This window comes from Macrobrachium nipponense, chromosome 42, assembly GCF_015104395.2.
Source record: "Macrobrachium nipponense isolate FS-2020 chromosome 42, ASM1510439v2, whole genome shotgun sequence".
Taxonomy (NCBI): Eukaryota; Metazoa; Arthropoda; class Malacostraca; order Decapoda; family Palaemonidae; genus Macrobrachium; species Macrobrachium nipponense.
In genome coordinates, this window is record NC_061103.1 from 42,178,149 (window position 1) to 42,196,342 (window position 18,194).

An 18,194-nucleotide genomic window follows, 5' to 3' on the forward strand; every position below is an offset into this window, starting at 1 on the left:
ACCTCAACCCCAACACCAATAACCACAACCCCAGTTCCCACCCTACTCAACCCCAAGCTCCAAACCCCCACAACCCCGGCTCCCAAACCACAACCCCAAACACCAGCTCAGACCAACAACCTTCAGGGCCAAACAACCAACCACAGCTCCAGACCACCAACTTCAGGTTCCAACAAACCACCAACCAACAGCTCAGACCCACAACTTCAGGTTTACCAAACCAACCCACCAAAACCAGCTCAAGACCACAAACTTCAGGTTCCAACAACCACCACAAAACAGCTCAGACCTCACAACCTTCAGGTCCAAACCAACCACCAACAAACCAGCTCCAGACCAGAAACAACTTCAGGTCCCAACCAAACCACCAACAACCAGCTCATACCCACAACCTTCAAGGTCCAACAACCACCACAACCAGCTCAGACCACAACTTCAGGGCCAACAACCACCCACAACAGCTAGGACCACACTTAAGGTCCAAACAACCACAACAACCAGCTCAGACCACAACTTCAGGTCCAACAACCACCACAACAGCTCAGACCACAACTTCAAGGTTCCAAACAACCCACAAACACCAGCTCAGGTCCACAACTTCAGGTCCAACAACCACCACAACACCAGCCAGCCACAATTCAGGTCCACCAACCAAACCACAACAGCTCAGGACCACAAACTTAGGTCCAACAACCCAAAACACCAGCTGCAGTCCACAATCTTCAGGTCCAACAACCACAAACACCAGCTTCAGAACCACAACTTCAGGTCCAACAACCACCAACAACCAGCTCAAGGACCACAACTTCAGGGTCCAACAACCCACAACACCAACTCAAACCACAACTCCGGTTCCAACAACCACAACACCAGCTCCAACCAACAACTTCAGGGTAAACCAAAAAACCTCACAACCAACCTCAAAAGACAACTTCAGATCCAACTAACCACAACACCAACTTCAAAGGACCAATTCAAGGTCCAAAACCAACAACAACAGCTCCAGACCACCAACTTCGGTCCAACCAACCTCAACACCAACTCAAAACCACAAACTTCAGGTCCAACAACCTAACAGTTCAGACACAATTCCAGGTCCACAACTCAACACCAACTCAAACCACAACTTCCCAAGCTCAAACCACCTTCACCCACAAGCCTCAAGACCACAAATTCCAGGTCAACCATGCTCAAACACAGGCTAAGACACAACTCCGGGCCACCCACCACAACACCAGCAAGTCAGACCACAACTTCAGGTCCAACAACTCAACACCAGCTAGAACCACAATTCAGGGCCAACCAACCACAACAACCAGTCAGACCACAAAACTTCAAGTCCAACAACCTCAACAACCAGCTCAGACCACAATTCAGGTCCAACATCAACAACACAGCTCAGACCACAACTTCAGGTCCAACAATCCTCAACACCAGTCAGACCACAACTTCAAGCTCAACCCCCACCCAACACCAGCTCAGACCACAACTTCAGGTCCAACAATCTCAACACCAGCTCAGACCACAACTTCAAGTCCAACAACCTCAACACCAGCTCAGACCACAACTTCAGGTCCAACAATCTCAACACCAGCTCAGACCACAACTTCAGGGCCAACCAACCAACAACACCAGCTCACCACCAGGAACCTAACAGTACACAATCTCCAACATTTCAGCTAGCCCACACCTCAGTCCAAACACAACACACTCAGCTCAGATTCCACAACCTCTGGTCAAAACCAAATATCTCACCAGCTCAGACCCACACATCAGGTCCAACAAAAAACAAACATCAGCTCAGACCACAACATCAGGTCCAACAACCACAACACCAGCTCAGACCACAACTTCGGGTCCAACAACCTCAACACCAACTCAAACCACAACTTCAGGTCCAACAACAACACCAGCTCAGACCACAACTTCAGGTCCAACAACCACAACACCAACTCAAACCACAACTTTGGGTCCAACAACCACAACACCAACTCAGACCACAACTTCAGGTCCAACAACCACAACACCAGCTCAGACCACAACTTCAGGTCCAACAACCACAACACCAGCTCAGACCACAACTTCAGGTCCAACCACCTCAACACCAGCTCAGACCACAACTTCAGGTCCAACCACCTCAACACCAGCTCAGACCACAACTTCAGGTCCAACCACCACAACACCAACTCAGACCACAACTTCAGGTCCAACAACCACAACACCAGCTCAAGACACAACTCAGGTCCAACCACTCAACACCAGCTCAGACCACAACAGGTCCAAACAAACCACACACCAACTCAGACCACAATTCAGGTCCAACCACCACAACAACAACTCAGACCACAACTTGGGTCTACAACCTCAACACCAACTCAGACCACATCTTCGGGTCCAACCACCACAACACCAACTCAGACCACAACTTCGGGTCCTACAACCTCAACACCAACTCATACCACATCTTCAGGTCCAACCACCACAACACCAGCTCATACCACAACCTCAGGTCCAACAACCACAACACCAGCTCAGACCACAACTTCGGGTCCAACAACCTCAACACCAACTCAGACCACAACTTCAGGTCCAACAACCACAACACCAGCTCAGACCACAACTTCAGGCCCTACTACAACAACCCCAGCATCAACCACAACAAATCCATCACCATCCCCAACAACCCCTGCCGCATCCACAACTCCATCATCAACCACTACAATTCAACCCTTAACTACTACAACTACATCACTAATCACAACAACTCTTTCACCAACCACAGCCACTACCAAAGCTCAAACCATATCCTCAACTCAAACCACAACAGCTCTCTCTCTGACACCAACCACAACAGCAGCATCTTCTACCATAACTCAGACACCAACCACAACCACAGCTCCTGCCACCATAGTACCAACTCCTACAACTACCACCACTCAGCTGTCAGGTAAGTTTTCAATCTCACCACACGCAAGAAGATATTCCAGTAGTATATAAAATATCGAGCTAACCTTTGGAATAACTTAGTAAAAATTACAAAGTATTCTATCTAAAAAAAAAAGTGGAAAAGAAACCTAAAACATGGGTTCATTTTGGAATATCACTGAGCCACCTAAAAGTTTTGTCTGGTTATACATTTTCCCTTAATTATTCCCTTGCAACATATGTAGGCCTTCTTCTACTGATTATTTTTTGTTCATTTGATATGCAGCTGCTAATAGGCTAATCCCAATATTGAGGAGAGCGCGTGACTACTTGCGAAGGCTACTCGCAATACTCAGAGGCCAGTCAGGGAAGAGGCGAAGAAGGAATGCCCTGACCTATGGTGTCGATACATCAGTCTCAGGAAATCTGACACTATCACCCTACTGTGGGGTGCAAGATTCACTCTCAGGCACCATAGCAAGTGTCCTCGACAAATTAATCGATTACTTTGCAAAAGTAACAGCAAACAGTTTGGTTGATGAGGTTGAATGCATGACCAACTTGCTGCAAGAGATTTTGCAGAAGATAGAGAGTAATGAAATTCCTCTCAGTCAAGATGCGACTCTTGCGGCAGCAGTCAACAATGCCACTAACGTCCTGACAATCCTTATCGGTAGCTTGGAAGGACAAACTACGACAGGTACAGATGGCAAATGTTGCTTTGTTTATGCTTTGAAATCTGATAAAAGAACATAACTCTATACATTCATTACCAAAAGCTAAACGACATAGCAAAAACTGATTATAAAACTACTTTTGTAAGCAACTTAAACTAGCTTGATCAAAGAGTGTAACTCAAAGTTATCTCATCACCAGCCAACCCTCTGCTTGGATTTGAAAATAATATTTTTCTTATTTCCTTCAACTACATAGTCTCGTTTCTTAAGAAGTATGTCTTCCACATGAACTCCAACAATTCTTTCTATTTCTCAAAAAGGAAGCTTTTACTGATTTCTCAACCATAACTTTCTTAATGGTTCTTATAGAATGTCTTCTAACTAATCCAACACCTCAGTTTTTTCTAGGAGTTTTTCCCATCACTTCCCACAATCTCATGTTCCATTCCATCCCAAAATCCATGTCTTTCATTTTGGAATGGAATGGAACCTAAAATTTAAAACAAAGGTCAAGAACTGGGACATACAATGTCATTCAGCGCAGAAGGGGAAATGAGGGTACAAAGGTTTTAAAGGTTCAACAGGAGGGAAACCTCGCAGTTGCACTAGCAACAATTGATAGGCAGGGTATTCACAGTCGGGTCTACCTTCAGTTTGCCTGTGACTGGTCGACGGACGCGAGTCTACATCAAAAGAGTAGAATTGTCAGCAGAACTGATAGGTAAACCTGACTGTGAATAATCGGCCTGAAGAGAAAGTGGAAAGTAAGATGGAAGAAAGATAATATGAAAGGAGTGAGAGTGAAAGGAAAGAAAGGAATAAAAGGAGTTGCGGCTTACGGGTCCCAAGTCTTGGTTTATCAGGTCATTTTTTTCTCAAAAACTTCCCTACCTTTCCCCTGGGGTTTTTGAAGAATGAGAAATGTGAGTTGAAATCTTTTGTGATTATTTCTTATTATCTGTAATCATTTTGTAATTACTGTAATTATCCCTACAGTTTGTCAATATTTCTATGTGATTAATATTAACAGTAGCCTCTGAAATAAACATTACAAAATGGAAATTGCAGAAAAGTAATAATAACTGGTTTTTGTTCATGTCCTCATCAGCATCGACCTCAACCCCAGCACCAACAACCACAACCCCATCTCCCACCACCACAACCCCATCTCCCATCACCACAACACCAGCTCAGACCACAACTTCAGGTCCAACCACCACAACAGCCGCCAAGCAACAAGAAACAAAACCATCTGGTCTAAACCACCACCACAGCCCCAGCTCAGACCACCAACTTTCAGGTCCAACAACCCAACAACCACCAGCAGAAGAAAACAACTTCTGGTCTAACCACCACAACACCAGCACAGAACACAACTTTCTGGGTCTAACCACCACAACACCAGACACAAGAAACAACGACTTCAGGTCCAACCACCACAACACCAGCACAGAACACAACTTCTGGTCTAACCACCACAACACCAGCACAGAACACAACTTCTGGTCTAACCACCACAACACCAGCACAGAACACAACTTCTGGTCTAACCACCACAACACCAGCACAGAACACAACTTATGGTCTAACCACCACAACACCAGCACAGAACACAACTTCAGGTCCAACCACCACAACACCAGCACAGAACACAACTTCAGGTCCAACAACCACAACACCAGCACAGAACACAACTTCAGGTCCAACAACCACAACACCAGCACAGAACACAACTTCAGGTCCAACCACCACAACACCAGCACAGAACACAACTTCAGGTCCAACAACCACAACACCAGCACAGAACACAACTTCAGGTCCAACAAACCACACACCAGCACAGACACAACTTCAGTGTCAACAACCAACAACACCAGCCAGAACACAACTTCAGGTCTAACCACCACAACACCAGCACAGAACACAACTTCAGGTCCAACCACCACAACACCAGCACAGAACACAACTTCTGGTCTAACCACCACAACACCAGCTCAGACCACAACTTCAGGTCCAACAACCACAACACCAGCACAGAACACAACTTCAGGTCCAACAACCACAACACCAGCACAGAACACAACTTCAGGTCTAACCACCACAACACCAGCACAGAACACAACTTCAGGTCCAACAACCACAACACCAGCACAGAACACAACTTCAGGTCCAACCACCACAACACTAGCACAGACCACAACTTCTGGTCCAACTACCACAACATCAGCTCAGACCACAACTTCAGGTCCAACAACCACAACACCAGCTCAGACCACAACTTCAAGTCTAACCACCACAACACCAGCTCAAACCACAACTTCAGGTCCAACCACCACAACACCAACTCAGACCACAACTTCAGGTTTAACCACCACAACAACAGCTCAGACCACAAACTTCTGTCCACTAACACCATCAGCTCAAACACAATTTCAAGGTCCACCTAACACACACAGCTCAGACCACAACTTCAGGTCTAACAACCACAACACCAACTCAGACCACAACTTCAGGTTTAACCACCACAACAACAGCTCAGACCACAACTTCAGGTCCAACTACCACAACATCAGCTCAGACGACAACTTCTGGTCCAACTACCACAACATCAGCTCAGACCACAACTTCTGGTCCAACTACCACAACACCAGCTCAGACCACAACTTCAGGTCTAACAACCACAACACCAACTCAGACCACAACTTCTGGTCCAACAACCACAACACCAACTCAGACCACAACTTCAGGTCTAACAACCACAACACCAACTCAGACCACAACTTCAGGTCTAACCACCACAACACCAACTCAGACCACAACTTCAGGTCTAACCACAACAACACCAACTCAGACCACAACTTCAGGTCTAACCACAACAACACCAACTCAGACCACAACTTCAGGTCTAACCACCACAACACCGCCTCACACCACAACCTTAGGTCCAACCACAACTCTAGCTCAGACCACAATTTCAGGTCCAACTACAACAACTGCAGCTCACACCACAACTTCAGGTTCAACCACAACTACTCTAGCTCAGACCACAACTTCAGGTTCAACCACAACTACTCCAGCTCAGACCACAACTTCAGGTCCAACCACAACTAATCCAGCTCAGACCACAACTTCAGGTCCAACCACAACTACTCCAGCTCAGACCACAACTTCAGGTCCAACCACAACTACTCCAGCTCAAAGAAAACACTTCAGGTCCACCACAACTCTCCAAGCTCAGACCAACAACTTAGGTCCACCACAACTACTCCAGCTCAGACCACAACTTCAGGTCCAACCACAACTACTCCAGCTCAGAACACAACTTCAGGTCCAACCACAACTACTCCAGCTCAGACCACAACTTCAGGTCCAACCACAACTACTCCAGCTCAGACCACAACTTCAGGTCCAACCACAACTACTCCAGCTCAGAACACAACTTCAGGTCCAACCACAACTACTCCAGCTCAGACCACAACTTCAGGTCCAACCACAACTACTCCAGCTCAGACCACAACTTCAGGTCCAACCACAACTACTCCAGCTCAGAACACAACTTCAGGTCCAACCACAACTACTCCAGCTCAGACCACAACTTCAGGTCCACCCACAACATCCCCAACTCAGACCACAACTTCAGGTCCAACCACAACTACTCCAGCTCAGACCACAACTTCAGGACCAAGCACGACCACTCCAGCTCAGACCACAACTTCAGTTCCAACCACAACAACTGCAGCCTCCACCGGACAAGGTAAATTCTCACATATGTTCTTCTGTGTAAGTATTCTAAGTAATAATATCTGTATAATGATTTCTTTGAAGAGGTGTTATACTTTATTTTAAGCAAAACGAAAACCTTTATCTTATAAAAAACAGAATAGGCTTTGTTTGTCGATAAAGTTATTTAAAATCCTGTAAATCTAATCTTCTGGTTTTCGAATTTATACCAAATTCTAAAGGAATTTTTTTTTTCAAATATGCAAACATTCAACTCTCATTTCATGTGTTTGTTAAGCTTCTCTTTTGAGATAGTTGGATTTATAACCATTGGTCTCAAATCTTGCCTGATTGTGCATTACACTAAAGACAATTGTCCTTACTCAGGGTTTTAGCCTTTGATAGTAATATTTGTTATAAATCATAAAGTTTTCGCTTTATTTATTCTTATGCTTTATAAAAATTACTTAACCTACATTTAAAGCTTTTTTCATTATTTGATATAATTCTAATCCTTTTTACCTTTTCAAATCTACTCTGTGGAAGTTTCATATACATTTTCACACTACAAATCACTAAATCGGTTTCTAAGAAATGTCTACAGTTGTTTAAGCAGCATAAATCCTCATTAACAGAGATTATAGTCAACTCTGTTAATATGGATTTGTGCCGATCTTATTCCTTGCTAGTTTGGATAATTCATCTTTTTTCTTAAACTGTTTTTGTATCTGCTCCATCAAGTATTAGAGGAGTTTTGTCCTTCCTTGAGCGACTGAGGTATGTATATATATATCCAGTTGGTCCGCTGGTATAGCGATTAGTGTCGTGGATGCTACTCAGATGCTGCCGGTTCGCTTCTCGCCCGGGGTGATGAAAAATCAATGGTTCTGTATTGTTATCAATTACTACTGCAGTGTGGGGCCTGCAGTGGGAGGTTGAAACCAACAGTCTTTGAAAGCTCGAATTTCAAATCAGTGGCACCTGTGTTGTGCTTGCTCCATGTGAATAGGTTTCATCTACTGAAACAATAATAATAATAATAATAATAATAATAATAATAATAATAATAATAATAATAATAATAATAATAATAAGATATAATATAATAATAATAATAATAATAATATATATATATATCTATGTCATTAACTGTAGATACTTCTTTCCGCTCCCTCCAGGATGTCTTCCAAATCGAGATGAGAATCCTGAAGGATCCGTGAAGCCCTCAGGGAATCTAGGTTTTTGTTCAGTCTGCATCTCAGGCAGCTGGAAGTCTGGTGAGTAAAACATCTTATTATTTTCTTACTGTTCTACTCAACCTGATCTGGAGCCGAGTCCACAGTTTTAAAGGCAAGAGTAAGAGAGCTTGTACCAGAGTGCCACTGATACCACCGAAGTTCCTCTACCGATAAAAACTATATCCTTGTACAGTAGAATTCATTGATGTTCATAACAATGTGGGTAGAATCTTTTCATAGATTTTACCTATTCTCGTCTCCATTTCTTAATTAATAATATGTGGAATGTAATGCCGATAAACGTGTAGCTTTATACAACTATTCAGCTTCTGTTAGCCTAGACAGTGAATTCTGTACCTGGAGATTAAACAGCTGTAAGGAGCAGCGTCCAAATCTGTGACAAAGCTGAAAGGGCCAGGGGTGCAGAAATAAAAAAAAAAAAAAAAAAAACTAAAATCATTAAGTATGGTCTATGTCATTTGATTTCCTCTGACTTTTCCTTCACAATTTCCTACTTTATGCGTTTTTTCTGTTTTTTTCATAATCATTCGTCTTACATTACATTTTATTTTCTCTTGAGTTTTTCTTGGTAATTTTCAGCTCTGTCTTTTATTCTTATTTCGCTTAACCATTTCTTTGTTACTAATTAACTCTCTAGTTGAAGGATGTGCCGACAATAACCAGTGTTATTCCATCGGGCAAAAGAGAGGCAACAATGATATATGCACCCGCTTCGGATGGCTCCCAACCGGTATGTATTAATCATCCTTTTGTGTGTGTGTGTGTGTGTGTGTGTGTGTGTGTGTGTGTGTGTGTTTAGTTTTCGCAAACCTTTTTGAAATCACTTCTTCCGGTCTGAACTCTGTACCCTTACAGAGATGGTATTTGTGTACCTTAAACTCGTACAAAAACTTTTTAAAAACATTATGCAAATGAGTGATTACTGAAGATAACAAGAACCTTCGTGATGTGCTTTGCTTTTCAATACAAATATTTTAAACTTGTCTTGGTGGATGGACGACCCTCATGATTTTCTTTTCATGTGAATGAGATTAATGTCTAAATTTTTGTGCTCAGGCTCTTTTCATATTGATGGAATGTCTTCAGGAAGAATTGCTTATAACACCTACAAATTTGGTTCATGGGGACATCCATCATTTTCAGTGCAGATGAGAACGTTGCTAAAACGAAGTAAAATCACAAAACCTTCATTATTGTGTGTGTGTGTGTGTGTGTGTGTGTGTGGACGAAAAAGTTGTTCATATCCTCCCTCTTATATGAAAATGAGAACATTAGTCTCCAAGCACTGAAATAAAATCTCAGGAGACAGAAGAACCACATCTTTCTGCTCTCAGTTGCGGTATAATAGAACATTTGAACATTCCTCTTTATAATTGCTTTTTACTCAGTATAAATGAGTCATGTTTGCTTAAAGGAAGGCCAGAGATTACGTAGAGAGACACATTTAACGTCACCAAAGACTGGGTCAAGAAGCATTCATCAAAACAGTAGCGATATATACGTCTAGAAGCATGATAACCGATATAAAGAAGAATTATTGTTCAGCGTGTCAACTTTCCTAGATCTTGGTCATTTCAAAACATTGTTGCTGTTCCTCAAAGCGTTTGGTTCTCTATTATTTCCTCTTTATGCTAAGATTCTTTCTCAACTCTATATCAACTGGTTTACCCATCTTTTACAGCGCGCAGCTGGCTCATCACCGCTCTCAAAAAAGCGCTGGCGAACTTCAACAAACTCTACAGTCTAATGCAGCAGGCTAGCGCCTCGGTGGGACGCAGAAGACGCGCCGTGTACTCTATTTCAGCCCCCGACAACAACACGATTGTCCTCTCTTCTTATTGCGGGCTGGGCAACTCCATGACTGATACCCCAACGAATATCTCTTTATACCTGGACAACTACTTCATATCTCTGAATGCCAGCAGTGACCCTGAAGAGGTCGAGTGCATGGCCTTCTTGTTGGCAGAGTTCGTGAGTCTCGTAGAAAACGGGACGGCCAGTTTGCACCTTGGCGAGATGCCAGGACTCTGGAACACCACTGAAGAAGCTATCAAGTGGGTGACCATACTCATATATGGAATGAACACAAGTAAGCGGATTTCTGTTTGTGGCATGGCTAGCTGCCAGCTGTTAGTTGTGTTTTCTGGTAATGACATCACTTGTTTTATCTATTTTTGGCATAGACATTTGTATAGTAGATTCACATCAACCATGCATTTGATGTCTAGGCCAGTCCCTTACGAAGCTCCTGATTGGCTGTTGATAAGCCAATCACAGGGCTGGAAACGCTCAGTCTATCGAGAGTTCACATGGGTAGGTTCTATGTTCCACCTCTCCTGAGGTATCCCTCAGGAGAGGTGGAACATACATCCTGGCTACGTGAACACTCGAGAGAAATTGAGGGTTTCCAGCCTTGTGATTGGCTTATCAACGGCCAATCAGGAGCGTCGTAAGGGACTGGCCTAGACATCAAATGCACGGTTGGTGTGAATTTACTATAGTACCAAAGATGAAGATTCGGGGGGGGGGGGGTGTCTAATTTTCCTGTAGGTTTGTTAACTTCTCTAAAACTATTAACCAAGATTGGCTTTGCTATGGGTTAAAGCTATAGTACTAAGATTTCACACTGAGTACACGCTGTGACATTCTTCAATCCTTTTTTTTTTTTTCAGCGACAGCAGTGCAGACTTCTGTAACTACCCAAGTTCCGACAACGCAGATGAGTGTAACTGACACAACAGAAGTGTTAACTCCACCACCTGAGGTAATACTGCCAAGTACTTTCTTACTTGTGTTTATACATTCACAAATACCAGTCTAACCATGAGACTTTCCAAGTAAAATTGGCTTCGTATGAGGCTTTGTGCATACTGTTATTCTCTTTGAGCGCTTTGCTCATTTCCCCTAAGTGCGACATATAGAAAAAGCAGTTGCTGCTCACAGCATTAATTCCTTAACATCTCCAGGTACAGCCAAACAGACTTAAGAGGAGAAGGAGGCCCTTGCTGATACGTGTCATACAGAAACTGGCCATGCCATAGATATGCGAAGTAAGTCTCACCACCATCAGGTAAATTGACATTCGAAGTTACAAGTCCAGTTTCCAAACCCAAAGTCATTTAGTCGTTTCAAACTGAAATACAAATAAGAATTGATTTTTATTGATTTGTCTAATTTCCATAAATCATTTGTTATTTCGTCATTGCCGGCTGATTTCTATAACATGAAAGAACTGGAAATGTCATCTGGGATATGTATACGTAGTAGGCAGCCTGAGGACGCGAGTTAAAGATACATGAAAGCACATGATTCTGGTTCATTTCCTTGGTTTCTGCTGAAACTGTGCTTTTGAGCAGATGATCCATGTAGAGGTAAAGTCAATCATTTCTCTTGCAGACAAACACCGAACTGACCGCGTTATTAGAAGAGACTTCGAGAACTTGGAAAGAAAAACCAGAGGACGACGGAAAACCGCCATTCCCAGCAACAACCTGAACACATCTTCGCGCGGGCTTCTGAACACATCTTACGAACGCTCTGTATGTGACTTGGCAAAGCCTCCCATCCATTCTCTTTCTTGTCAACGACAACAACAAAAATAAATAAATAAATAAGAAAACTCAGGTGATCTGTAGTTGAGTTTTCCCTCGAGTTACCTCCAAACTTAAGATCAAATGTACTTCTTCTCTCTTTACTGAGAAATCCGGGAGATTCTTTTTGAACTTTGACACGAGATCTTCAGTGGCATTCGTACTTTTTGGCCGTGGAAATAAATATGGAAAATAAATGTCTACTTAATGAAATATTAACGTGTGATCTATTTATCGAAAAGGAGTACAGGATACTCCGATTATACTGAGATATTTCGACTGTCTGTTGCGATGTATATGATGCAACTGACGAATAAATTGGTTAAAACATCCCTGAGTTCATTATTTCCCTTATTTGGATAACATTCCACATTTGACATTTTAAGAGGACTGTGGATGGCAGACCTCACTGCACGGGATTTGTGGATACACATACGGTCAAGTCATGTAAGTGACTGAACTCGCAAACCACGAAATTAGGCGCATCTTTTTATGAAAATTGACTGACACATAACTAAAACAATCCATTGAATATGTATACTAGGAGAAATTGCCTTCTTTATCATATAACTATGAGCGAATTTAAGAATATAAGCAGTGTTTTTAAACGTATTCATGGAAACATTCAATCCAAATTTAAAGTAAAATGCAGAAAACGGCAAGAAATCACATAAAAGAACATAAGAAATGAACACTGATATGAACAAAGAGGACAAATGCGGCCGTAAACACAAACTGCCATTATGATGAAGAAAAATAAAGGATTTAAAACATTTCTCAGCCATCTAAGACTTAAATACGTAGTAATTACGTATTCTCGTCGTAATTCAACAGTCTTTTAAATACAAATAACTTAACATATATCGCATATTATTATTGGTAAAACCTTTTTTAAAAACCTAACAGGAAAATTAGTGAGCTGTTGCAAACCTTCGTCTCCGATTACTACTATTATCATACAAACTCTTTTGGAAAGCTGCTTATATGTCCAAAATATTACATAATAACCAATATATTCAAGTGTTTTCGACTTACAGACGAATTCATGAACCACTTTTGGATAATTAGGTAAGATTCATATAATTTTTGAAAGAAATCCTAATGAGTCAAATGAGAAATACAGGCCTAGTTAGGCTGGGTCTCCTTAGGCTGGGGCCATTGCTGTAGGCCTGGTAGATACCCAGTGCTATTCGCAATAAATAATGTTTATAAGGAATTTTTCTCACTTGACATTATTTCCTAACTATTTGAATATTAATAATGATCAGAAATATTTGATAGATTATTACAACCACCACCCCTTAATCTACTACTAGCTATGCCCCCTCTCCCCTCCCCAGTGGGAATTAGGAAGGTACCAAGCAGTAACCCTAAGGTACTCCAACCTCGATTATGTAACTAAGGTTGCCAGGTCACATACTTATCTGATTGTGGGCGAACCCGAAGCCCTTCCAACTAGAAATCCCCACAGAGGAGTAGCACTGTCGATGCACCTAATGTTGTACACTGAAGGCATTCTTAAGGTTCTTTGCAGTGCACCCTCGGCCCCTAGCTGCAACCCCCCCTTTCAATCCTTTTACTGTACCTCCTTCCATATGCTCTTTCTTCCATCTTACTTGCCTCCCTCTTCAAACAATTGATTCATAGTGCATCTGCAAGGTTTTCCTCCCATTACAGCTTTCAAACCTTTTGCTGTCAATTCCCGTTCAGCACTGAATGACCTCATAGGTCCCAGTGCTTGGCCTTTGGCCTAAATTCTATATTTAGTTCAGTTCATTAACCTAATCGGACCCAAGGTATGGATTTTCATAGATAGTCTTCCCCCTTTTAGATATGGAAGTCATAATGGGTTAAGAAAGTATTAAGGCAGAAATAAATATGACATTTGTAACATCAGACTCATCAGAACCACATCAAAAACTGTCATAAAAATCATTTTTCACCAGTTGGAGATTCAGCAATGTTGCTGGAAACTTATTATGCAATGTCATTTCTAAGCATCTTAGGTTAGGTTCGGTTAAGCCGCATTCCTGTATTGCATTCTTGAAATATTGTACGTCAGGTCAGGTTAGGTTTTTTGGGGGATCCCCTCCTGTCAGGTTGGACCTAGCATCCCAAGTTAAGTTAAGATGTTACCATTTAATATAGTATTCCTTAATTTGATTTTTTGCTTTATTTTTTTTATTTATTTTTCAACCTAAATCACTGGTTTCCAACTGAGGTTCCCCAAAAGCATTTCTGAGAAATGGTGAAACTGTTCATTCAAGCAACCTAACAAACATTTGAGAAAACCCCATTTAATGCTAAAATCAAATGTGGATAACTTGTAAAGTTATTGCATTCTGACACAAAAACTTATTTTTGGCAACATGATATAGTAATCAGTCTGAAATGAGACTTTACGTGCTAAATTCCAGAACAGATATGTATGGGTGTATTGTATGTACAATATGCTTATTGAATTTATTTTATGATGCAGTTCTACATTGTTCTTACTTCCATAGGTTAGGCTAAGTAATTTCAAGTCTGAAATGGAGCAAGGAAAAGGCCGACAACTTACCTTGGTTGTGCAGCTAACGGACTTCACTCAGATGCTCCCCTGGATCGTCTGTCAGTCTGTCTTGGCACATTTAGTTTGAACCTGCAGATAATTTCAGTATGTTAAACATTTACATCAAGATATAGTATATGTATAAGAAAATGTAAAGTATATAAATTAAATGTGTGAATTTCATATGTAACATACAGTAAGTGGTAGAACATGAAGTATTGCTTTTAAATTGATCTTTATTATTAAACACTCTCTCTCTCTCTCTCTCTCTCTCTCTCTCTCTCTCTCTCTCTCTCTCTCTCTCTCTCTCTCTCTCTCTCTCTCTCTCTCTAAACTCTTGTGATACAAAATCACTTTAATTCTGAAATAATACAGGAAAAAGTTTTTTTTTTTTACCGAGATTTTGTTTTTATTTCAGGGAAGACCAAGGAGTATGTAGGACAGAATGGATTTTCAACAATGAAGATTCTTTTCCCTCATACCACAAGACATCAGAGTTTTAGATTACCTCTATAAAAATTGCTAATATGTTCAGAATCACATTTCAATCCCTTATTACTTGTTCGGCCAAATGAATGATGGAACATTATGTACCAAATATGCAGACAGTCTGTTATTTATCAAGCTAGTGATATATCCAACATGCTAGATACATTGACCGCATGATATGTGACAGAGTGAAAGTCCCCGCTACTGATTTTACAAGTTAAAGTATTCTTTTATAATGTGGATACTGGACATGCAGTACTTTTATAGCACTGTATAGTGTACTTAAAATTATTTCAAAATTTAGAAAGATCATGTCTGAGCATATTTCTGTAAAAATGGACCCAGACGATGTTGCCAAATGTCTGGTTAAAAAGGAGGCTACAGAAGTGCCTTTTATTAGTATCAAGACGGAATACGACCATGACGACAATGTTAACTCAGGTACAAATGATAGCTGTATATATGTAGATTCTTCTGTAGAGGTAAAAAAAGAAATTAAATTGGAACTGGATCAGGATAGTTTACAGTTAACAGATCTTGATGAAGATCCACTGAAGTGCAATGACGAGGGAGGTCAAAATGTAATCGGTAATGAAGAAAGTCTTACTTCGCAGAATTTTCTGTGCAAAGAATGTGGTAAAGTTTTCCTTCAAGAAGATCATTTTCAAGTTCACTTGAGAATTCACGAGGAAGTAGGACCTTTTGTATGTAACGAGTGTGGAAGAACTTTTGACAAGAAAAATAATCTTGAAAGTCATAAGAGAATTCACAGAATCAAAAGGCCCCATAAATGTAAAGAATGTGGAAAAGCTTATTTTCATAAACAGGATCTTGAGACTCACATGAACATTCATGAAGGGAAGAGGCTTTACAACTGTATGATCTGTGACAAAGCATTTTCCCAGAAAAAATATGTCACAAATCACATGAGAATTCATTCAGGGGTGAAGCCATTCTCATGCAAGGAATGTGGGAAATCTTATACTTATAAGAAATCTTTAAATTATCATATGGGAGTCCACAAAGGCAAAAGGCCCTTTTCATGTAAACTCTGTGAAAAATCTTTTTACCGTGAAGATGAACTCAATTATCACATTAAAATTCATATGGGAGAGCGGACACTGGTTTGCAAGGACTGTGGGAAAACATTTTTCCGCAAGTGTGATCTCGAGTGTCATGTGAGAGTTCATACTGGAGAGAAACCATTCAAGTGTGAAGAGTGTGGGAAAATGTGCACCCAGAAAGGTAATTTAATTAGTCATGTTAAAAGAGTCCATGGGCATGCCTATAGCAAAATTGGTGTATGAAAGTGATTAACAAAATTATGTTAAATGTTTGCACTTGTTTAAAATTTACTGTTGAACTTTGTAAATGTACGATTAGAGAAGTTTTATCATAACTAGGGAAATAAAGAAGAAAATGCTGCAGTGATTGTTTGTTATTGCTGTTTAGGCCGAGTTATACTTCTCAAGGTTGAAGTGAAAGAAATTTTGCTAAAACAGATCTCACTTTACTAGATACTTAAGGGTTTGGGTATCCTGAGTTAAGAAAAGCCACTATATATGTAGACTTGACATAAATTCAAGCAACACATAAGAAATAAGTTGTCAACCAATGTTTATCAGCGATAACACACTTATCCCTGTTACTGAATTTCCAAATGCAATACAAAATGAGTGTTGTTAAATTTTACATTATGGGTGTCAAAAGTACCATATGTATTCCATTTATACAATATATTACAATATTGAGCATCACACAGGCTGAAAGTGGTTTTATATTTACTGTATAACCACTTTCAGTCTCGGTTCTTCCTATAGCCTCCTATTTGATATACTCTTCCATTTTTAAGGCCTCCTCCTTCTCTATTCACCTATTAACACCAGGTCATCAGTATATACCAGAGAACAGTTATCGGTCGACAGAGTAATCTTTCTATTCCTGTTTTGTAAATACAACCTATTGCTTTATTTAATCCCAATATGGTACCTCTGTATTTGAAGAGACAGCTGCCCGGTAAATTAAGACTGGTACGTGTGTATTAAAAATTAGCATCAAACACAGTGAAGAATGCAAGATTAACCTATGATATTAGATTGACTTGTGTAGGTAATATTATCTATGAATATGTAACACAATTTACTGAAATTTGTAACATTGCTTAGTTGGATTATTCTAGATAAGTGTGTATTAATAAGGGTAAATAGGTGCTGTCACACAGGTTTTTCCAATCATGTATGTACAGTGTTGTTGTTGTTTTTTCTTTTCTTTCTTTTTATTTATTTATTTACTTTTTTAGCTCAACTTTTGTACTTAAAACCAAGAACCTAAGTGTAGCCTCTCTACTGTCACAAAGGGAGCTGTTGATTTTCACAGGTTTGCTTTCTATAGTTTGAGAAGTATGGTTTTCCTGATTGTTTTCCAAGTGATGCATTTGATATTTACTCATGCTGTGAATGAATATTTAACCCACGGCAACCCCTAATAGACCTGACGAAGAATACTAATTAGAACAATCCATAGGTCACTTTAGGTGTTGGGGTGAGTGGCATGATTAGGTAGGACCTGACATCCTAAATTAGGTTAGGTTACTCTAGATCCCAGATTTTCAAAATGTCATAATTTCCCTGGCCATAATATACACAATTTTTCCACAAGGAGACCCCATTTTAGTTAGAAATAGACCAAGGGTGGTTTTAGGAGGTTATACCATATCCAATTCCTGTGTAAATGAATAAAACATTCGTCAGAATCACGTAATATCTGAAAATGACTTTTTTGTCTTTTAGAATAAATGATGTTGTCCCTCAATGCATCTACGTAATTACAGTTCCCTGTTTTCTGGGTTTTGTTTTGTCCTTTTTATTTTTTTATTACATTCATTAGCCATACTAGTATTATACTTCATGTCTTCTAAACAAGTGTCATCTTTCTTGTTAGTATTATTTACTAAGTTTTTATTTTTTACCAAGAAATATAGACG

General features: G+C 40.5%; 1 protein-coding gene across 1 annotated transcript in view; it reads left to right on the forward strand.

Annotated features, from left to right (window-relative positions):
• LOC135213356 (mucin-2-like) overlaps positions 1-18,194 on the forward strand; it is a 28,899-nt gene that overhangs the window by 4,943 nt on the left and 5,762 nt on the right. The window contains exons 4-10 of the mRNA XM_064247334.1: positions 4,711-5,964; positions 6,059-6,775; positions 6,874-7,356; positions 9,638-9,751; positions 10,263-10,670; positions 11,254-11,345; positions 15,448-16,512. Of these exons, the coding sequence (XP_064103404.1) occupies positions 4,711-5,964; positions 6,059-6,775; positions 6,874-7,356; positions 9,638-9,751; positions 10,263-10,670; positions 11,254-11,345; positions 15,448-16,512 (4,133 nt within the window). The remainder of the gene's footprint in view (positions 1-4,710; positions 5,965-6,058; positions 6,776-6,873; positions 7,357-9,637; positions 9,752-10,262; positions 10,671-11,253; positions 11,346-15,447; positions 16,513-18,194) is intronic.